This window comes from Sitophilus oryzae, unplaced genomic scaffold (assembly GCF_002938485.1).
Source record: "Sitophilus oryzae breed Bouriz unplaced genomic scaffold, Soryzae_2.0 scaffold_1576_pilon_pilon, whole genome shotgun sequence".
NCBI lineage: Eukaryota > Metazoa > Arthropoda > Insecta > Coleoptera > Curculionidae > Sitophilus > Sitophilus oryzae.
In genome coordinates this window covers 3305470-3329393 of record NW_022146254.1, presented here as the reverse complement: position 1 = coordinate 3329393, position 23924 = coordinate 3305470, and the positions used below count along the sequence as shown (strand labels likewise).

The 23924-nt window shown below is 32.6% G+C and overlaps 2 protein-coding genes across 3 annotated transcripts in view; one reads left to right on the top strand and one right to left on the bottom strand.

The window, feature by feature from the left end:
- The window catches only part of LOC115879417, a 60781-nt gene extending 46220 nt beyond the window's left edge, over nt 1–14561 (top strand). Inside the window, exons 10-11 of one of the 2 annotated variants that reach the window (XM_030896245.1) lie at nt 4510–4700; nt 14282–14561. In XM_030896245.1, the coding sequence (XP_030752105.1) occupies nt 4510–4700; nt 14282–14421 (331 nt within the window). In that variant the 3' untranslated portion in view covers nt 14422–14561. Of the gene's footprint in view, nt 1–4509; nt 4710–14281 lie in introns of both variants that reach the window. The other variant, XM_030896244.1, reaches the window with a different exon arrangement.
- The window catches only part of LOC115879419 (adenylosuccinate lyase-like), a 98039-nt gene extending 82107 nt beyond the window's left edge, over nt 1–15932 (bottom strand). The window contains exons 1-2 of the mRNA XM_030896246.1: nt 15868–15932; nt 15614–15809 (exon numbers count right to left, since the gene is read on the bottom strand). Coding sequence (XP_030752106.1) covers nt 15614–15781 — 168 coding nt within the window. The 5' untranslated portion in view covers nt 15782–15809; nt 15868–15932. The remainder of the gene's footprint in view (nt 1–15613; nt 15810–15867) is intronic.
- Nucleotides 15933–23924: the final 7992 nt, after the last annotated feature.

Here is a 23924-nt window from a genome sequence, read left to right as displayed (position 1 = left end):
ACTTTTCCACGCTCACGTGATGTAGCAAGATTAGTTGAGTGTTATCTTTCTTAAATCGTATTTGGTTGTTCGTAATTGTAGAGCAAGAAGACCGATACAGACCGTAGAGCACAGAACAATCCAGAATTCCATCCGTTCCTGTTGCTCGTGTATAGAGGTACCCGTTGGACATCATACACCCTCGTTGAGGTAAAGTTCAGATTTAATTAGTCCTTCTTTATTACCTTTATTAACTCCTCCACATTGAGCTAGTCCTTGTTCTATGATTGGGGCTCTTTTCTAAGACAACCAATATTATTTAGGGTTTTTTTTTATGTTCACCATTTGAAATCTCAACACCTGCCTTGCACCTGTACCTCTGCTGACATACGTGGGCTCCAGTACACCGAGCTGTAGTCACCCTGCTGTAGCCACCCTGTAGCTATACACTATAGCTAAGCCGGAGGAACTTCCGAGTTGTTTCAAGAGTGTACATCGATTAGAGTAAGACGGTTTAGATTTGCTATTTGTATTCCGCCCTTAGAGCATACCTATTTAGTTTAAGATAAGGGGGATGACGTCTTAGTTTTAGTATAGCTTAGAACATTTTCACTTTGTGTTCATATTTTTAGTAATTCTTATCGATTTAAATTTCTTAATATATTTCATTTTACATTTCAATAATTTTTTTATATATAATAACTTTTTCATAATTTAATAAATTGCTTAAATATTTTTAGTAGTATTATTTACAGTCTAGTCTCACAGTTAAGTTAGAGTCACTTAAGTTCAAATAATTATAGTAATATTTGGAGTTCATGGTAGTTGCACTCAACAGTTCGAGGTTAGTGTTGAAGTCTACTTAATAGTAACATCTTTTATGCCGAGTTCATAGAGTATAATTTCGTGGCGCCCTTTTATTAAGATCTTTGAACCCCGACCACCTGGCTGTTAAAATTAAAAAGCTAGTGGCCTCTATGCAACTCACCCTGCCTTAAGTAAACTTTGTGTTTTTATTGAACTTCGAATTAGAAAAGGACGCGGCAATTAAAAAATTAATGTAAACAACATCAAAAAGTAATGATAATTAAAAAAATTGCAAATTGATCGTTATCAGTTCATTTCGCTCTTATTTCGCTTTTAAGAATTAACCAAACCATGTATTGACATGAATCAAAAAACAAAATGCTCAGGAGTCATAATTCTGACCGTAAATAATAATTTATGATATGACCGTAATATTTAGGAAAAATTTCAGACGAAATTATTTCACAGGGTGTTTTAAAGTTAAGGTGGAAAAACAACCCGTCGATTAACCCTGTATAATTTGCCAAATACTTTTGGCTTTTTTACTTTGGCTACTTTTACTAAGTTTATAAAAAGCTGAGTTTACAAATTAAAGTTGATATAATTATATACAGCTTGCTAAAAAATTCACGAAAATAGGGCCAAAAATAACAAAAATATAACACTTCAAATTTGACCAAAAATTTCTCCGTTGCCTTTTTTTGCATCTGAGTGCTGTAGTTAACCAAATTAGTAAGCTATGTTTTCCGTTTACGACATATCTATACTTGGTGTGATCAACTACATTTAACAAGTTTCTGACCGGTTTGGATGCATGTGAGAACAAACCTTTTAATGCAAAACGAATGGCGATAGTTACTTGTGGTACTTCTTTTATCCTTATAGATACATTTTTATTTAACCTTTCGAAGGCTGTAACTTGTTCGGGAAGCATTTTAGGGCATATATCATTTTTTGACACCCTGTATACTGGGCGATGGTCTCTAAGTATATGGCACAAAACTTTTATACAGTTTGGTTAATTTGATACCTATGATACATTAGTATTAGGGTGCGCTTATGTTGGATCGGCGATAAACGATAAAAGCAGCGATAGTAGCAAAGCAAAGAATCTACATATATAAATTGCTAATGTTTATCTGTGTCGTCTCTACTGAAGTAACGACTTGCTCTAGAAAGTTGCTTTTTTTACTAAAAGATAGCTAATTAGCTCTTCTAAAAACTGTCGTCGCCGGATTTTTTGTTTTTCACTTAATTTAAAAAAAAATAAAAAGTATTTTTTTCTGCTGTCGTGGCGGATGCGCCAGGCTTCAACTAGTATTATTATATTAATTTATATGTAGGTGTTTATATTGGAGCAACGCGTCGAGACACGGTTGGCAGTTGAGCAACGATAAGAGCAGCGCTAATTCACTGCTTTTATCGTTTATCGCAGCTCCAACATAAACGTACCCTTAGACAGAAATTGATATTTCGTTAAAATAGATTAAAGTAGTATACAAATCGAAGTTATCATACCTGACGGAGACCACAAAAAAACTTTTTATGTAAAATAATAAAATATGTTAAAATTGTTGGGTTGTACAAGCTAATATTATACCAGGTGCGTCTCAAAAGTGGCTCACCCCTATAACTTTTTTATTTTTTCAGATAAAAAACGAGTTTTGGTATTTTAGTATATGACATATAAATTAGGACTGATTGACGTTTTTGTTCAGTTCCTGTTCCACCGGAAATGACTACAACTTTTGATTTTTAAATGGCACCCTCGGTATATTTCTACTTTATCCAACAAACAAAATGTGAGTGAAAGTAGGGAGAATTAGCCAGTGGTCGGACATTTTAGGCAAAGCTGAGTTTAAATGGTTGATTGAAGTTTCTTTATTCGTGGCATGGAAATGAAATCTTACGAAATAGATAGTGTGGTTATTGGGATTCACGTTAAATAAAGCAATAAAGAGTTTTTTTTCATAAACCTACCAATTGTTTTAATTTTTTTTAATTATAAAAGTGCTGTTTTGTCAGTAGTCGGACAGTGCTGGCCAGGGTAGTTACCATAAGTCGGACACTTTAGGATTGGCTCATTCTGCACAGTCCCTTGTTTAATATATGTAACTACTAAAATGTTAAAGCAAATTTAATCTTGAACATTATTGTTGACTTGGGAACCCTGTACTGACTGCATGTTTTACGCGATTTTCCATCTTCTCGGACAGTTTGGACTGTTTTTTCTAATGCTTTAGTGTATTGATGACAACTCCCTTTTACTTTAAGCTTCACGCTTGAAAATAACCAAAATCCCATAAAAAATCAATGTGAACTCTGCAATATGACGTCGAAAAAGGGCTACTGTCCGACCTCCCAAATATATTAAATTTAACGTTGACCGGTGGTCGGGCAACTTTTATTTCTTTTAATCCGCGTATGTCTAAATTTTTGCTGTCCAATCACTAAGTATCCTTTTTTGTCATTTGAAATAAAAGTTTAGACTATTCTACATACACGTAAAGTTATAAGTACTAAGTACATAAATTAGATAAAAAAATTAACTTACCTTACTACCTCACCTCTATCTTTAACAGGCAAAAATTAGGAAGCACAAACATGTGGTCACTTTCCCGCATTTTTAGCAATTTCAGAGTGACAATTTTGGCAAAAAAATGTTATAGAAAAAAGCGGAAGAATTGGCAGAACTGGGTTTTTAATTATTTGAAGTATTTGTAATTTATTTTGCAATATAAATACGTTTTGTCCGACCACTTGTGTATGTCCGATAATACTGACTATATTCACCCTATTATACACTTTATCTTGTAAATAATTTTGGTTTATTTCAAATACTACAAACGCATTTGCCGTCATTTGCTTAACTTTAGAACTGTAATGATGAAACTGAAGGTTATAGGCAACATTTGAGCTGCTTTTGTATTACTACCAAAACTTGAAAAAATACAAAAAAATAAACTATCCACACAAATTAGAAAATATAAATAAACCCGCGTAACCCAATGACTAAAGAATCCAAAGACATATAACACCCGAGACCAAATTATTACCATGGCTCCAAACAGTGCCGTGGCCATATATTTTTCTTAACATAGCTGCTTGAAGAGATATTTATATCTTTGATAAATGTTTTAACTACGCCTATGGTGTCGGTGGTGGTATCATATTAATTAATTACGAAAAAAAAACGCATTAAAAAGTTAACAAAAGGTACAAAACTAGTATCGACGATTAGCACATATCAAGTACATATAGTATCAAAAAAATAATTACCAAATTCAATAAGAAAACGCTAAAAAGGTGGAGTGGACTGTTTTTACTTATGAAACGCAACTCCTGGCTCTTTCTTATCATTGCGGCTTTTACACTTGAAAGCTGAACACATCACTATTGTAATAAAGCTTAAACAAAGTTCACTACACACAACAAATTATTAAAAATCGATAAAATTGTCGCTGTTGACGAGGTGGTGACTCATTCGTAGGCTCCAATATGATGGCGTCTAACGTAACAAATTCTGCTGCAGCCCGTATATGGGCGCTACATGTCCTTGTCTTATTTAGTCATTGGCGTAACCAAACAAATGGTTGCCTAGCAGTCGTGGGTCAGTTAAAAATATTGCTATTGGGTCATAGGTTCGCCGTCACTAATATAGACTGATCAGGTGGAATGTACCAAAAGGGGCTCCCTTAATTATTCAGAAATGTCTTTTTGTAGCCGACTGCAGCAAATGAGCAGACCAGACTACCAGAAGAGCACGGCCAGTTTAGCGTCAGCTAGTAAAGTACAAGTTGGTAGTTGTCCGACCCAAACACCATACCCACCACCAATGTACAGACCACATCCCACAGGATTGTCGAGGACAGAGAGTAAAACATCGCACAAGAGCATTTTATCTCGTAATAAAAGTATGACAGGTTAGCTAAATCTATTGATAAAACCAAAACAAACGCACTGGCTAAAGAACCGCTGCGCCGCCGCCGTGCCGGCAGTATTGTTTAGTTTATATATATTAAAAAATGCCGTCGTCCGACGGCGTTATATTTCTATATTTGTAAATGCCTGTGGAAAATTGAATTAATTTGACATTGACGGCGGAATATTTAACATGGTAGATAAATACTACATACATACTGCCATTACTCGCTGACGAGTATTTGGCACGCATCAGAAGATGGTTACGCAAGGCGTTTCCTTTCATGAGCTTTTCTGTGACTGAAAAACCCGATACGTGATGTTATCTCTCTTCCGCACTCCGGACATTCAAAAATCTCATTGCTTTGTTGCCTCTTTACTTTTCAGTTGTCGCTGTTATAGCGTAAAGACTTAGGTAAATACCTAACCGAAAAATTGTGTGTGCAGTAGCCGGAGGACTGAGGACTCCATTCGGGTACCTCTATCCACGTGCCGAGTTTGGTTCCAATCGACCCACAATTAAGAAAATCTAATGATTTCATCTATTTAGAGGCATCGCATCGGTTCGAATCGTCGAAGAGTTTTGTAAACTTCATCCTGTAGCCCGTCCCCAATTACGCCGAAATCCACCCACATTGTCAATCTCAATATCTTCTTCAATATCAAATCGTTAGTCCCACCCTAATTAAGATGTAAACGAAACGTCGCATCCAACTTTGCTGGGTGGGACCGCCGTGCACCGTTGATTACATAGTCTACCCACCAAATTTGGTCGCGATCGGACATCAACTTTTGACGTTTCTTACGTCAAAGCTAACTATCAGTGACACGTGCCGTGCACGGTCAAATTGGCCTTGGTCCAATCTATTACTGATTTACCGATTTTTTTACTTGATTCAGTGATGATGAGGTTTCGTAGTGCACAAAACGTCGTCAAAATATTCCGGGTTTCAGCCCCCTAGCTCACATAGGTCTCGAGTTACAACGCTCCAAGATCGTTACCACTTTTCCTCTCGCGTCTCGTGTGTCATGACCGTGTCACGTCCCCCAATTTTTACTCCTATCGCGCGTAAAGAAGTTTCACTTCAAAAATACCTAACTTTAAGGTCCACCGACCGCCAAATCATTACTGTCCTGAGTCCCTCCATTCAAACAAACTCATTTCGAAATGATAACATAACCTTTGGTCTTTTCATATCGATTGTGTAAAAATAAAATGTACTTTTATTTTTACATTACCTAGTCGCGGAACTTACGTTGGGAAAAAAAATAACACATAAAATTTTAGTAAAATAAGTATTACCTGTTTTTCTGATCTGATATAAGTATTTCTGTTTTTCAAAAAAGTGTACCGCTGAACGACGGCATTCTTTATGTATATAGCAAAAACCAACTTACTTACTTTGAAAAATTTACCACGTTATCAACTAAATCACTCAACGGTATTCATGTTAATAATTATGTAAAACCGTCTAAAGACAGGCGGCCACTGCGAGCGAAACTAAACTAAGTTAAGCTAAGATAAGATTTTTAAAAATCAGCTCCCATACTTTTAAATGCATCAGCGGCCACTTGAGCGAAACTAAACGAAAATATGTGAACGAAGATTCAAATCGTAGCTTAGTTTCGCTCGTTTTAGTTCGTGACAGGTTCCAGCGAATTTTTCGCAGCGATTAATTCTGTGATAGCAGAGACACAATACGAAAACGCAGCTAACTTAGCTGACTACTAAGCGAAAATCGTTCCCAGTGGCCGCTGAAACTTATTTTCGTTTAGTTACCGTTTCTTTTTATATTCTTAGCTTAGTTTAGTTTCGCTCGCAGTGGCCGCCTGCCTTAAAGCTTGATTTTCATGCATCCGTTGTCCCACGATATGTTGATACCATATTAATTTTATTGGTAAAATTTAAAGACTTTGATTGATTAGAAAATAACGCAGTTTTTAAGTTTATTACATTTTCATGCCTCCGTTTATCGGATATACGTTGGTGTCATTTTATATTTTCGTTTCCATAAAAATTTTTTGCTATTTTACTTATATTTTTATTAAGGTTAGATTAAATTTGTCAAAAAAGTGTCAACACGTCCGTTATCGTATGAACGGATCCGTTGACGGGCTGAAGTAAAATATTTACGGATGAAAAGTGGCGCGAAAACACTTTGACCAATCAGAGCACCGTCGGACCATCGTATCAACGTATAACAGATGCATGAAAATCAAGCTTAAAGCTTCCGTTGTCCGACGATACGATGATACGATATTAATTTTATTGGTTGAATTTAAAGACTTCGGTTGGTTAGAAACAGTTAACCAATCGAAGCCGTCGAATTAAATTCAACCAATAAAATTAATATCGTATCATCGTATCGTCGGACAACGGATGCATGAAAATCAAGCTTTAGGCGGTCTTTTTGTCGTCAATTGTCTTTGCCGGCGGTAATTTAGCCAGTCCAGGGTTGGGTAACAACGCGTAGAAAATTTTTTTTTTGTGTATGTAGAAAAGTGCGTAGAAAATGTGGAATATTAAGTGGAAACGTATAAAATCTGAGAACAGGCACAAAATTAATTTTGTATATTTAAAGCCGTTTTTCACTTTGGTTTCTTCCTTGGTATATTCTTTAAATTCCATAAATGTTAAAACAATATATGTAATATGTGTGCGCGCGCTATCTCTCTATTCTGTGACGGTACTAGTAGAATATTTTTTTCTATTTAATCTGAAAACCGTACAGAAAAGTCTCATTCTTATAAGTTTTTGTTGTTCCTTTTCTTAATTTTACCCTACAAAACCTATTGTTTCATAAACTATATACATATGATAATAATTGTTGTAGTTTGTAGTTCTTACTTTCATTGTATTAGATCTTTTTTTTATGTTGTGCTGTTTGAGTTTTACCAAAGTTTACAGAATTACACAGATTTATTCTGTAAACTTTGATCTTACTTTTGTAAACTTTTTGTTAAACTTAAAACATACTGCACCAAATTTTACAGAACTAAAGTGTCTTACAAATCAGGTATGATTTTGACAGACGACATCCAAAAATTACAGAAAATACGATATGCTAGTAGTGGGAACTATCGAATGAATACTATCGAAACATTCGATAGTTGCAATTCATTCGAATAATTCGATAGTTAGTAAGAAAACATTCGTTGAAAACTATTCGAATAAAAATTATCGAATAGATCCGTCATCTGCCTTGAAACATTGTATTCTAGTAATTCGGCAGCAAAAATTATTCATTTATAAAATTCATTTATTCGTCAGGATCGATTATAATAAAATATTAACTGAATTTTAGTTGTCGCCCGGCGACGTAGGTTTCTTTCCGAGAAACCCGACAGCGGTCGGTGGCAATGCTATGAAAGAAGCCGGCATCTTTGATTTTTTGCGGAGACAGATAAAAATAAGGACACATTATTTTTTTTATTGAGGTGCTAGTATTTACACAGAAAATACATAATGAAGGGCGCTGTTGCCATATTTTGGTATTAGTTGATATTAGCAAAGAATATTATTGTTTGGCTTTAGTTAGTTAGGGATAGTATGTCTATATATTCTGCATTTTTTTAATTAATATTCTGTTGTTACACTGCAATAATACTTGTTATTTTGGATGTAGGAAAATGATTTTTAATGTTTTTAAGCAAAGACTGGTTTAATAAATAATAATAACAGTAATAATTTGTTATACCTATTAACAACAAAATTTAAAATCATTTAATATAAACATTATTTTAAGTAGTAGCAAAATATAAACAACAAATTAGATGTCAAAATTATTTATATTAGATCCTATTTAAATATTTAAAAATAATATAGTCTCTAAATTTTTTGGCACCGTTGGTTTATTAAAGAATAATAATTACAGAACTAATTTGCTATATTAACAACAAATTTTAAAATCATGAAATATAAACATTTATTAATTTTCTAAGCATGCAATGTAATGGAAGGAAAATATAAATAAAAAATTAGAAATCAAAATTATTTATATTAGGTGCTTTATATTACTATTTAAAAATTATATTTACTTTTACTGGCACTTACTTTAAAAAATAAATGAAATATTTCTTCGGAAAAAACTACATGTAAGAGAATTAGCATAAACAAAATACAAACATTGTTAACCTTTTTTTTAAATTGGCACGTGTAAAACTTTCATTTTAATTTTCTCACCCCATAGTTTGAGTTCGATAACCATTACCACATTACTTAAATATGATTATTAAGTTCAACCTTTGAATAAGAAGACTAAGGAAGGAGCATAATGCTATCCATGTATTCATGCATGGTGGGCGGAAAAGCCACCATAAAAGCTCTCTAGGGTGGGGATCCTTGACAGTTCTGTTTGACGATTCATTTGACACATTTGAATTTGATTTGAAATTTTGTGGATTTGTCAGTCTTTATGGAGCTTATTTTATGTTATTTATTATTTATTCTACTACTGATAGTTGTATAAAGGTAGTAAATCTAGATGGAAATTGTGGCAGAACTTAAATTAACAGTGACACTATCGCAATTTATCGAAAAAGACTCTAAAATAGTTGGTTGTGTAGCGTGCGGTAGATCTCGGCAAAAATTGAGTCAAATAATGGAACAACTTTTCGCTAGTAAGTGACTATATAATATACATACGTGTAGTAAACCGATCATTTATGAAATTCACTTAAATTAACTAAATTATATATTTTTCTTGCATTTTAGCTTTTATTTATTACTTGTCAAAGATTAGATGTCAAAGAATTTAGATACGTTAATTTGACTTACCTGCTTCAGTAGCGTATCGGATGTCTGTGTTAATAAATACTTATTATAACTTATCTATTTTTATTAGAATTATATATTTTTATAACAATTTTAATAACTACTTTCATTTATTCACAACGTAAAATAAAACACATTATTGAGCTACCCCACGTCTACCCTACATCATAGTTTTACATTTTTTAAATAAAATTAGAACGACACTGATAAACCGGAATTTAAGTCGGCCATATTTGAGGCCCATCGCGGTGTACCTAAGATTTTTGATATGCTCCTTCCTTAGTCTTCTTATTCAAAGAGTTCAACTAATTCATATTATTAAAACATCTAAAATACAAATATGTATTTTTAAAATTAATTGTAAGTTCATCTCATCTCTCTTAAAAATTGCTACTTCTCAAAATTTCCCATTAAAAAATAGACCATATAATATATATAAAATTAAATAATTGAAAGATCGGACTACGGAAAACCACACAAATTTTCGGAAAAATTTTGACCACCTGCACATGCACACAATCGTCAATAAATAAAATAAAAAAAACTACTATTTTAGTATTTTAAATATTTTAATAAACGCAAGAATAGCACAGTATTTATACGGCGAAGTTATAAAAATTTGGAAGAACTAATAATGCACTGACGCACACAAAAATGAAACGAATACTAAATTTCATTTACCAAAAGCATTCGATAATCGTGGCTCAACGATAACCATTTAGTCGCACGGCGAGGTTGTTACATATGCTTTAGTATACAAATGAATAAATGATTTTATTCGAATAAAACCATTCGATAGTTGAAATCATTCATTCAGAAACCATTCGATAGTCTAATTCATTCGATAGTTCCCATCGCTACGATATGCCTGTGAATTATAATGACACAACGTCACTGTCACCGGATTCTCCCGTTGTACATATATATTTAAAATAATATGGAAGTTAGTAGTTAAACTTTTTTGACAAACTATATACTATCCATTTGTTAAATAACAACTAAAAATTAGAAATATCGTTATTAGTGATTATAGTATTTGAAATATACCTAAATATAAACTCAAAAACAGCTTACAATATACACAACTAATTTTCTACGTCTGATCATGTAAAAAATGTAGAAAATTAATTTTCTACGTGTAGAAAATACCGTAGAATATATAAATTATTTTTCTACCTACCCAACCCTGGCCAGTCAGTTGAATAAAGCCGGGGTCTCATGCATCCGAAATCCGATGACACGACGATCCGACGGACGGTACTCCTATTGGTCGAAATATTTTGACACCAATTTTTATCCGATATTTTTAACTAATCGTCCGACGTCGTATAAAGTTAAATTTTGTTTAATTTTTGTACGATATCGTGTGTTTTTTAACCTCACTTTTTTTGAAAACATTGATTTTTAAAAACAAGTTTAGTACTTGGGAAGTGGGCAATTTCGAGATATTTGGCGAGAAAGTTATTTTATTAAGTGTTTCTCCAATAATACATGTAATTAATGTTGATACTGTTGATAAGAATGACAGGTCTAAATGTCAAAACTGTCAAATTTCGGAACGAACTTTCGGATGTATGTGACAGGCTTTTTTTATTTCACAGGATAACTTCAAATTTCGGATGTCGTACGATCGGATTTCGGATGCATGAGACTCCGGCTTAAAGCTTGATTCTCATGCATCCGTTGTCCAACGATACGAGGATACGACATTAATTTAATTGGTTGAATTTAAAGGCTTCGATTGGTTAACCGTTTCTAACCAATCGAAGTCTTTAAATTCAACCAATAAAATTAATATCGTACCGCGTCGTATGGTCGGATAACGGATGCATGAAAATCAAGCTTAAATCGATTTTATGGGAAGAGCAAATTCCGGTCCATGTATTCATGCATTAGGGTACAAACATAATGGGTCATTTTATCTTGCCACGATGCTAACCGCGCACTGACTCCCCGACTTTAAATCAGTGCGAAGTTCTGTATATAGAAAATTCACAGCATTCTTCTGTAGGCCCACACACTGCCGTTCTTTAAAAGATCAGCCTGGGGGCGGACTTTTGTTTACTTCATCAGCTGTACATACTTAGATATTGGGTTAGATTCCGTTTCATATTTTGTCGGTTGACTTTTGGTTTTAACTCTATGATTTTTGGTATTATTTATTATTGTAGTGCAAAAAACTAATTATTTTGGTGTTTAAGTGACATAAACTACTACCAGATATATGGTCACTCTCGGTTTCGCATAAAAAAATAGAAAAATTGAAAAATTACACGCTGTGTAAGTGATTTAACCTAAAAGTGCCCATACATTTTTTACTTATCGTGATTTTTGTGTGTTTTTTTTAAGACTCTAACAATTCATCAATAAAGCTTAAGTGGAGTGTGTTTTTGGTGCTATGCCTCATCTTTGTTGTGTTCCTGGTGGAAAGGATAGTTATACTAGGCAGCCTAAAGTGTCCGGAAGAGCAAGAAAAGTGGGTACGAGTTATAAATCAAGAGAATTCTATTGAAAATATCTTTAATAAATTTAAAAATAATATTCTCCCATGATGGTATTAATGAAAACTGGACAATTATGTTTATTTTATTCATATTGTGGAATCTCCACTCCAAGTGTTGTTGGTTCAGCTTCGATAGATTCAAACACGTAAGTAGGTATTATGATCTAGGGAAAAATAAAGAATATGTGTATTAAAGATCATGAAAAAGATTATTATTTTGAGTTCAAATTTTAAAAAAGATTTTTGTAAAGACAAGACTGATACAGTTTAAAAGAAGAATGTGTTTTTGTTTGATAATATATAATGTATGTCAAGTTGTCAAGCATAACATATATTTGTTCAGTAATTTTTAATGAATAGTATTGATTATTTATAATACCAAATTAATATCAAATATTTAAGTGATGGCTGAATACAATATGAATAAAATAAAAATAAAATTGGTATATTTGCATAATACAAAATTAAGTTTTAAGAATAAAGGTGTTACTAAAAATACTAAGAAATTCATATTTCTTTGTTTTAATTGGTCTAATGTTATTTACATTTTACGTAAGAATTATACCGTATCATCGAAAAAAATCGGCGTGTAGTTGGCTTGGAAATGAACATCGATGACATTCCCTAAATAATTGTACACATAAAATAATTAACTAGAATTTTACAATCTTGGAAAATTTGATATTCTTGAACCTTGTTTCTAAATATTCTAAATTTTTTGATTTTCTTGGGATTTAGGTTCGGGAAAAACGCTGATTAAGTTTTCATTTGGTTTTTCATTATTTTTATTTGGTTTAAAAAAAAACGTTTCGGCTAACATTATAGCCTTCATCAGTGTTGTGTCATATGAAAAAAATAGTGTCGAATATAATCCAAAAAATTAGATATAAAATATTCACACCACACACATAATGTTTACTGCGTACTCCATAGTCAATGTAGATAATTTTAGTGTTAAGAATAATAATTTTAAAAAATATGTGGTCATCTTTTGATAAGTTTATATTAGTTTATTAATTGCAGTAAACATTATGAGGTGTGAATTATATTGTATATATAATTTTTTGGATTATATTCGACACTATTTTTCTCATATGACACAACACTGATGAAGGCTATAGTTAACCGAAACGTTTTTAAAACAAATAAAAATAATGAAAACAAATGAAAACTTAAATCAGCGTTTTTCCCGAATCAAATCCCAAGAAAATCAAAAATTAGAATAATTTATATAAAATGCCAGCGATCTTCATTTCATAGCCATCGCTGACGCCTTTTTTTAGATAATATTGTATTATTTGTAAATATAATTTTTCGAACATTGATACTTGCAAAATATACATATAAATTTTGTGAATGCAAATAATAATACATCACTATTAGTAGATATTGAATGTTTTTTGTTAAATTAGATCGATTTTCAAACCCCAAAATTTATAATATATTTACATTTTACCCATTATCTTATGTACCTATACATTATTTGTACATTGTAAAACATTTGCTGCATTTGTATGGTTCATAGTTTATTTGCCAAAGTATTTATTACTATAAATAGGTATATATGTTGTAGTTATTAACTGTATATTATGTATATTTCATGTAAACTATATCATTTTTAAAATACAAACCAAAAATCTGAGGAATAATTATGTTTTCCATGTATTCTACAACATATTTATTAATCCGTTATATCTAACTAGCGTGACGTCATAAATCTCGTCCGCAGGCTGATCTTTTAATAGAAGGCACTGGCCCACATTTCAAAAGCATCTTTTTTTTCTATTTGTAGTGTTCAGATGCATAAGTACAGCGATAAGAAAGATTAATGTGTCTACTAATTTTAATTTGTTGCGCTGGGATATTCGTCGCGTCTTTCCATATTCGAGTTATCAGTTTTATTCTCACATTCACATTTCTTCGCCTCCCTTATTTCTTATGAGGGATCCGAGGTAATTCAACTTTTGATTTCGGTCTATTATCATAACTTTCGTTTTCATTTTGTTCAGCATAAGACCATGTTCAGCACTGATCTTACTCAGACTTCTCATTATTTCAACAAGTTCTTCCTCAGAGCATGCAGGAATTAAGGAGTCATCGGCACAGCTTTGTTTTACCAAGGTTTTTGATCTTTTTTACACCTATCATTACTCCGCCTCGTCAGTTCTGTAAGCCCCTTGACCACATTTTATTTTATTTAAATTAAGGTTATTTTATATTATACAAATACACTTTTAGATAATTGCCATTTTCTTAATTGCATTGTAGCTACTAAAAATTGCTGATTCGTATTTTAGATAACATCGGGAATGGGCACAAATCGCAAGTTCATTTCAATATAGAAATAACGGATAATGAAAATAATGACAGAACTATAGTCCTTAGAAGAAGAAGCGTAGTTGGCGGTGAAGATACAAACGTACCTTCAACGCAATAATAACGGAACCGAAACGTAAATTTAAAAATAAATATTGCAATATAAAATAATAATAAAAATGGAACTAAAGAAAGAAACCAAGAAGAAACGTAAATGAAACAGTAAACTATGCAAATGTTAAAGTACTATTTTTATTTCTTATATTAATAAAGGATAATTTTGAAAAAAAAACAACACATTTTCAATGCACTTTTTATACAAAAGAGATAAAGTAATAAACGTAATAGTAAAACATATAATAAAATAATAATAATAGTAAAAAAAGCAAAAATATCCCCGGATTGTCTTTACAAGAGAAAAAACCTTTTTGTTATTGACATTTTGAGAAAAATGCCTTCTTCATAAAAAATTTTGCTTGTCCTAAAATGGTTAATCCTATTTCTACTTTTCCAAATTTCCATACCGTTTTAAAGAAAATTAAAAAAAAACATAAAAACATAGTTTAATTTTTCCAAAGTCTGAAAAAGCGTTTCTGTGGTATATAATTTCGTTTTCATTCTTTGACAGATTTGATTAACGTCATCTTTTTTGCTATTTAAAAATGTTAAAGAAGCACAAAATTTATTTAGTTCAATGCTACAGAAAAGGTCATTCCCTATTGTATTTTTATATTTTATTTATTTTCCTCTTAAACTGTATGGAAATTTGGGAAAATATAAATGAAATTAAGCATTTTCGAACAAGCAAAAAGTTTTATAAAAATGCATTTTTCTAAAAAAAATAATAATAAAATGTTTCCTTTTGTAAAGACGATTGGGGGACATACTGTATATCTAAACCTATATGTGAAAAAAATATCTAATCAAATTAAAAACAGTTTCATTCACATTAACATTAACCAACTAATCAACAATTCCCATATTAAGTAAACAAACGTTGGGAACAATGAAACTCTCTTCAGACAGTTAAGTTTTAATAAAAAAATTATTAAAACTGACATTAACCAGCCATTAATCAATAACCACCGTTTGTATAAATATCTTAAAAAATCATTCAAATTAATCAACAATTTCCTGACTGAATTAAAAAAAACGAATTATTAAAATTAAAATTCTTTAAAATACGGACCTGACGAGGCTTAACTAGTCCGGCAGTCAGCTGTGTGGTAATAATTTAAAGATAAACAAAACTAATACGAACTTTACAAAACTGTTCTCAAATATTTTCACTGAAAAGCAAATCAATATCTTACCTTCTCAGCTTTAGCCAGATTTATCCATAATTTCCTCCATGTGGAAAATTTGTTTTGATCGCTGAAATTATACTGCATTTCCTTGCTAGCATATCTGGTGCTTAATGGGGACCTGTAGTTGCTGTACGGACTGGAGTAATCAATAACTTGTGCACTTTCAGCTGCCATTTTAAACGAAAAATGTTAAATCCGTAAACTGCAAAGAAGAAACACGGTATAATACGTTGTGTCGGTATTCAGTACCATAACCTAACTAAATAATCTGCTCTTTCACCAAATTGCGATAATCGATAAATAAACGACGAACGACGTGCGATTCTGCGTGCGTCAGCGTAAAACGGACAGGGTCGCACTAAGAAGATAATATTATTAAGTTTAGCTCATTTTTATTCATTAATATTTTAAATTCATTGTTTAACTAATACTTTTTAATAAATATTTTGTTAGGTATTTTATTTAAATAAACCAATACCTTACTTTAATATTTAATAATAAACTAATACCTTACCTATTACTTTTTTATTACTGTAATGTTGATTACAGTGGAGTTGGGCCCTTTGGAAACTTGGTGTTACAACAGCAAAAAAAATACTAATTCACCACAATACAGCAAAACACTTTATTTTCACTAACCATGCCAGCATCATCAACAGATGACCATAAACTAATCGAGTTTTAATCATCTGCTAATGATGCTGTTTAAAAGTAAAGTGTTTTGGTGTATTTTGTGGTGAATTAGTGTTTTATTTTACTGTAATGTAGATCAAATTTCTATAATCGAGCGTAAAATTAGAAAATAAAAATATGAAACTAAGAAAACAAAATACATATATAAAATAAAAGTAATTACAAATAAAATAAAAACAATAAAACTAATTTAAGTATGCAAGATCTAGATGTCAAGGTGAGCGAATGACACTTTTTCTGTAAATAATCAGAAAAACAACAGTGATCGAGCAACAAATTTTCCAATAATAAAAATTAATATACCGGGTGCGTCTCAAAAGTGGCTCACAGCTATAACCTTTTTATTTTTCCAGTTAAAAGAACGAGATTTGGTATTTAATATATGACATAAATTAGGATTGATTGACGTATTCAATTATTTTCGGTCACTTCCTGTTTCGCCGGAAATGACTACAACTTTTGATTTTTCAATGGCACCCTCGGTATTTTTTTTGTCTTTATTCGATAGAAAATAACACTCTGAATAAATGACAGCATAATAGTCAACTTTTAACATTTTCGCATATGGTTTATTTGCAGGGATAACTTGCGATTCGTAACGAAAATTTGGCTCGAAATACTAAGTGTGTGGTATCAAATTATTCGTAAAAAAATGCTTTTTCCAAATTAGACGGCCAGACATCAGACGAGACATTAGACGATCAAATCTACGAGTATTTTTCCAAGGCGCCTTATTGATTAAGAAGTAGTGTTTTTAACATATCCGTGACTATCTATCTAGATTGAAATTTAAAATACGATTTTTATTAAGCGAGAATGTCAAAAGCTGACATGTGATACGCCATTTTATTCAGAATGTCATTAATCGAATAAAGTAAAAAAAATACTGAGGGTGTCATTTAAAAATCAAAAGTTGTAGGTAATCAAAAGTTGTAATTTTGGGTGAAACAGGAAGTGCCCAAAAACAATTGAATACGTCAATCAATCTTAATTTATGCCATATACTAACATATACCAAATCTTGATTTTTAGTTATCTGAAAAAATAAAAAAGTTATAGAGCTGAGCCACTTTTGAGGCGCATCCAGTAGGGTAGAAGCACCGGCTGTGGCCAGGTTAAGGGATTTTTAGAATTTGACTTATCAGAAAAACTATTTGTAGTTAATTTTGGAGATAAAGCAAAATTTTTGGTGCTTCTCCAAACATTTTTCTTTCAAAATATGCTTTTATTGTAAAGATTTGTATTCTTAATAAACAGAAAATAAGCATTTTATGAAAACATACGATTTTTCCCATTTGTGGCCACCTTGTGCCAATGTGGCCACATTTAGGTACTACCATTTGTGGCCACATTCTTGCAAAAATATTCTCTATATTGAATTTTGCAGATAACAAAGCAAATATTATTATTTTATTTATTAATTTCTTTCAAAAAAAGACCTAAAATGACATTTGGCACTTAATTGTTTATATTTTTAACAAAAAATAGCATGAACGTTTATTCCTATAATTCTTAAAACAAATCAAGTGATACCTAATACCTTATTTTGCTTTTTGTCTGTTATACAAATGTTAAATAAAAATTAGGTACATATTACTACTACTGTGAGGAACAATAAGCAAAGTACACTAATTTATCAGAATATTCTTGAATATTTGTTAGTTCAGGTATTCATTAATTTTCATTGTTATATCACTCAGTTTGTACTAAAGCAAGTCATTTTTACTTCCAATTGCCGCAGATTTGAACAATTATAGCTATAATATTCATTATTTTCAATTTGTAATATTCTTCCTGGATTCAACTAATTTCGGTACTTTAAAATAATAAAATTTCCTATATTTAATTCTCCAGATGTCACAGAAGTTTAAGCTGGTGTTGGTTTCTCTTTTTCATTTCTCCTAGAAAGATCTTTATTTTCTTTAAATTTTATTTTAATTGTTTTCTTTTTTGTAAAGTTTTTATTGTCAGTTTTTGTTTTTTTCTCCTTTCCTTTCATTAATTCAATCCACTTATCATAGGTAATGATTAATGGTAGATGTAGCCTCTTTCTTTTTAAAGATTAACATCTTCCAGGGCATTATTCGTTCCAAATTCTTCAATTCTCTTCAATTATTCGTTCAATTATTTCCTGCATGGTTTGGTTTAGTAGTCCTGAATCATCTTTCTTTGAATTCTCATAATTTTTATTTTCATCGCATTCGTTCATGTTTATTCCATTTAGTTCTGTATCTATATTATTTTCTATATTCCTTTTCTCATCTGAAGGAAAACTTGATGACGATATATGTTCAGATTGGTAATCTTGGCCGATAATTGTATTTGGGATATTATTATATTTAGGTACTATTATTCAGCTTTTATTAAAAGCTGAATAATAACAAATAAAATGTTCTTCATATATTATTATGTTGTCCGTCGTTTGCACTTATATTATAAAGCTAAATAATATGTGGCCACAACTAGATTTCGATTGCACCATTTTTGGCCATAACCTGGCCACAAGTAGACCATAATTAAAATTTAATTACAGCTTTTGTGGACACAGAAAGAATTCCTAAATATTAATTATTTGAATATAATAAATTTAAAAAATAGTGGCCAAATGTATAATATTTATTAAAATCATGGAAAATTAAACCCCAATACAGATTATTGTTAATAATTTGAGTTCTACTTAACAAGCTATCCTTAAGAAATGGGTTAAGAAAACAGTATCTAGTAAATATGTGCTACTACTTTTTGATCTAACGGCCGACTTTTACACCAAATTTGAATATTTTCTATCGAATATGGTATATCTATTTAGAAAATTATAGATGCACGGTTGTTACAATGACGTGAAAAAGCTTAAATTTTAAGATTTTTTAAAGAAGTGGCTACAACAGGGTCAATGGCCACAAATGGTGCGTCTACCCTATATCAAAAGATTTAACAACTCATTGCCTTGCAGAGTTTATGTTTATATTTTGTAGGGACCAGGTTAAAGACTTATCATAATATTGTAAAATCCTAAAATTAGGAAATTGATGTTTTGTTAGAAACTCACCGAATTAATATAATTTTGTAAATTACACAAAGCAAGAATTTCTTTTCAATACAACTACGACTTTAAGACTGACCTTAGTTCACTTAAAGCCATCTGGTTACCATAAAACATAAATAAGGTATTTCCAAAATACTACATGGTAAAGCAACCCTCGGCAGTTTGCAGGTAACATAAATATTCGAATTTGTTCGACTAAGGCCCAGTTTTATACCTTTCGATAAAAGTTAAGATTAATGTAAAATTTAAACTTTAGTTTAATCTGGAATTTTTTTTTTGTTTAGATCAATTATATACATGCTGATATATGAATATTTTCTCCTGGCGCTTCTTTTTTATTTTTTTTAAATAGCATCATTATCATCTGTACTGAGAATATTGATGGCGTATGTGGTATTGTTTTTATGATTCTTCTGTAAGAGTGTGAAACGTATAAAATGTTAAAATAATTTATATAATACTTGAAATAGTTCCTCCATGTCAATAAATCGGAATGAAATGAATGAGATGAATAAACTATTAATCAATCGATATGACGGTAGGTAAAAATGAAAACCGAGAGAGACGCCAAATATAACCATTTCAGAAAAAAAAATATACTTCTGCGCATGTTGAATATTTAAATTATTGTAGTTTAACCTGGTCCTACCTAACCTCACCCTAAGATTAACTACTACCTGAAGATTAACCCAAACCTATGTACATGTAGGTTGTAAAATGTAGAATAAGTGGAATGGGTGTTAATCACCGCAACCTTAAAGATCTATTGTGTCCCCCTTTCTTGAGTTATAACTCATCATACAGTCTATAACCTATCATATATGGGGAGTTTCCTGTTGTAGGGGGGACAAGCTATTTCCCATTCTCCTATGAGGATAAACAACTGTTCATAGTGTTCATCCTCCGAGGAGTAGACATCTACCTCCTACGAGGATATACACCTTTCCACGGTTGCAGTTTCGCTCTCTGTGCCTTCACACTCGAGGAGCTTGTCTCCAGCTCAGGTACCCTTGAGGTGGAGGCTGGAGGATCTGTCTCCATTTTTTCCTCCTCCTTAATAGGTCTCTCCTTGAGCTGATACGGGTGTTGTCCCGGATCTATAATAGAGAATATCTCTTTCTCTATTGCCTCCTTAGATATGAGGTCAATTCCTATCGTGAGGATATGAGCATGCCCCTCGTCATTCCAGTTGATGACTCGGCAACTCGATGTCCTTACATTGGAGTTCTGGCAAAGCTGGTGATACGCCGCAAAGGATAGTCGGTCTACTTCAACGGAGCCTCGCATGTAGAAATAAGGGAGACGAAAATATAATGGGTTGCCACCTGGTGCCCCAAGGTTGAGACCAGTAGAGGGTAGTCTTCAGAAAAGTACCAGAGGAGATTCTCCTTAGCATTTGACTAGGAGCTTCCCCACCAACGACAATGCCTCTCATCTTCTATAGGAAGTACCCAAACGTATAAAACTGGCCCTAAGTCAGTTTTCTCGGCATGTAGAATGTAGAATGTTTAGGAGGGGAGTTAATCACCGCGACCTTATAGATCTATTGTGTGTTCCCCTTTCTTGAGTTATAACGAGTTATAACTCATCATACAGTCTCAGGGCTTTAAGAAAAGCCAGTATCTGAGACGGCTCCACAGAGGCCAGCTCTCCATCCTCGACATCACAGACGTACCAAGGTTCATGGCACGAATGGTCGTCGTCTCGGCGCACTCAGTGATAAGGTGTTCTGGTGTTTCCCCCATTTTCCCCACAAAATATGCATTCGCCGTTGTTTCTCAGTTTCAGCCCCTATTGAGGTGTTCGTTGAGGAGACAGTGTCCTGTTAGAAACCCGTGACAATCCGAAGATTGTTTTTTACTTAAATCAAAGGAAAACCTTTGATTTTTCTCGGTCATAAGTTCAAGGAACTTTTTCGAGTGTCTTAGACCGTTGGAGGACACCCATTCCAAGTTACGGATGGAGTCTTCCAGATTCTTCAGTTCCGCTTTCAGTTGGTTCCCGTTTGGAAAACAGAACAGTTCTGGTCCAGTTAATTGAGTGTTCGCTCCTTTTCTAGCTAGATCATTTGCTTTTTTCATTTTGCTTCTATCCCTTGGTGAGCAGGCACCCAGAGTAGGAGGACTTTATTTTCTTTGCCTAATTCGTTGAGCTTCTCCAGGCATTCTTTGACCAACTTCGAATTGATGGTTGCTGGAGTTGATCGCGTTAAGGTGCTGCTTGACTATCGGATAGGATGGCAATTTCCTGTTTCGATAGTTCCTATCTAAGATAAATTGTACGCATCTTTCGATAGCGCGAATTTCTGCCTGAAGGATACTGGGGGCGGGTGCCCATTGGTTTAAGGAGTATTCCAGTTTTTCGGCCCAACAATACTCCTATCCCTGTCCCTGCTTTGGTTTTTGGAAGCATCCGTATACCACACATGATGGTATGATTCTTTTTTATATGCTGAGTAAAGCGTCTCTTTCTTCCAATCCTTTTTTATTACTCAATACTACAGTGAGGTGTTTCTCAAAGTTGTAAATTCTTGGTATGTCATCCACTGGGAGTTGGAGAAGTGGAATTTTTCTTTTTGAGGGTGTTCCAAGCCCCTGACCTGAAAAATTCTCCCAGTACTGTTTCCGTCAGTAACCATTCTAATCATTGTCGCATTGGCATAACTACCGACAACAATGTACAGTGGTGTTAGGTCTAGAATGGCCTCCATTGCTGCTGTTGGACATGTTCTCATGGCACCTGTGATGCAGATACATGCCAGTCTCTGTACTTTGCACAGGTTTTGCCTTGCTGTACGTTGCTCTAGCTTTGTATACCAAGCAACTGCTCCATAAGTAATCATGGGTCTTACTATCATGGTATACATCCAGCGCAAAATGTTAGGGGCGCAGCCCCACCTATTTCCCGCCAGTATTGTGCATATCATAAGAGCCTTTGTGGCTTTGCTGGTAATGTTCTTAATATGCCTGTTCCAGAAGTTTACTATCCGGGGTTATTCCCAGATATTTTACTTCCTGTGATGGCAGTATTTCCTTTCCATCTAGATGGATTCTTTTTCAAGTTTTTCAAACTTCGCTTTCTGTTGAATGGCACTACTGCGGTTTTATCTGAGTTAATACTCAGCCCGACAGTCCTGCACCATCTCTCAGCGATGCGGAATCCTCTTTGGATAATATCACACAGGGTGCCTTCATGTTTCCCCGATGCAATGATGACTATGTCATCTGCGTACCCCTATGCAGTGTATTCCCGCTAGAGTTAATTCTTCCAGTAGTTCATCCACTACCAAGCTCCATAGGTGGGGAGGTCACTCCACCTTGTGGAGTTCCTTGCGTTGTTTTAACAACTACAGTTTTGGTACCTATCTCAGCCTCTGCTGTTCGTGTTGAGAGCATTTCCCAAAACCAGCGAATTATCGTACTGTTCACCCCTCTTGTTTCAAGAGATCGCTTGACCACCTTGTGAGTTATATTTTCAAACGCCCCTGCAATGTCCAAGAAGGCACAAAGTGCTGTTTTCTCGGCATGCAGGTATAATTTTTGTATTTAAAAATATTAGAAAATATTACTTGAAAAATAACTCATTCTTACAGTAATAATAAAGAAGATAATATATTTTTTAAAAACAGTTTCTAAATATATAAACATACTCCACCTTTAAAACCAAAAGAGCGACAAGAAATTTTGATATAATTAGTTAAATACAAATCTGTTAAAAGCATACCAATTTTGTAATTTAGACTATTTGACCTTTAGATAAAATACAATAATAACAACTAGTAATAATATTTGCCCCCTATGAAGAAAGTTTTTAAAACATTTAATATAGTTGAGAAAGAATAAAATAAATATTGTTTGCCTTAATCGACATCTGTTTGCGCAAGTTGTGTGGACAAGTGTATTACCACAGTGTATTAAAACTGTTGATTGTAGTATTGCCATATCGCTTAAATTTGTCATTAATATAACTATAAGAAAAAGATATAAACACAAACAAACAATAAATAAACACAAACAAACAACAGACAAGACACTAGAAATAAAAATGTTAACCTAAATTAAAAATTATTAATGTCTTAGTGAATCTATTATTATATATGTTACGGCTAAAATGGATACTTGGCTAGTTTTCAAACTAGCTAGCTATTTTGTAAAAAGCACTGTGATTTTGTTGGTTAGGTGTCAGTTTGTGGTGTTGGTTGTGCTGTATGTTTGCAAAATAGCTGGCTAGTTTGAAAACTAGCCAAGTATCCATTTTAGCCGTAACAAAAAGCCGTAAAAATTAAATACATACTTTCGATATTCAATGTGCAACTAAAATTATCATCTACGTAATATTTACACCTATGATTTACACTTTGTGTCGTTTTCATTATACTATTATTCAAAATTCTAATTTTGAATAATAAAATAAATAATAGCATTCTAAATAAAGTTATTGTTTTGGAATAATGATCAGATAAGACATTAATTGCACTGATCATACATTAATTTCGCTGAATAATCAACATTTTTCAATATTTATACACGCGTTTTAAAGTGATATAAGTAAATTAAATTAAAATACGCAATGTATTCT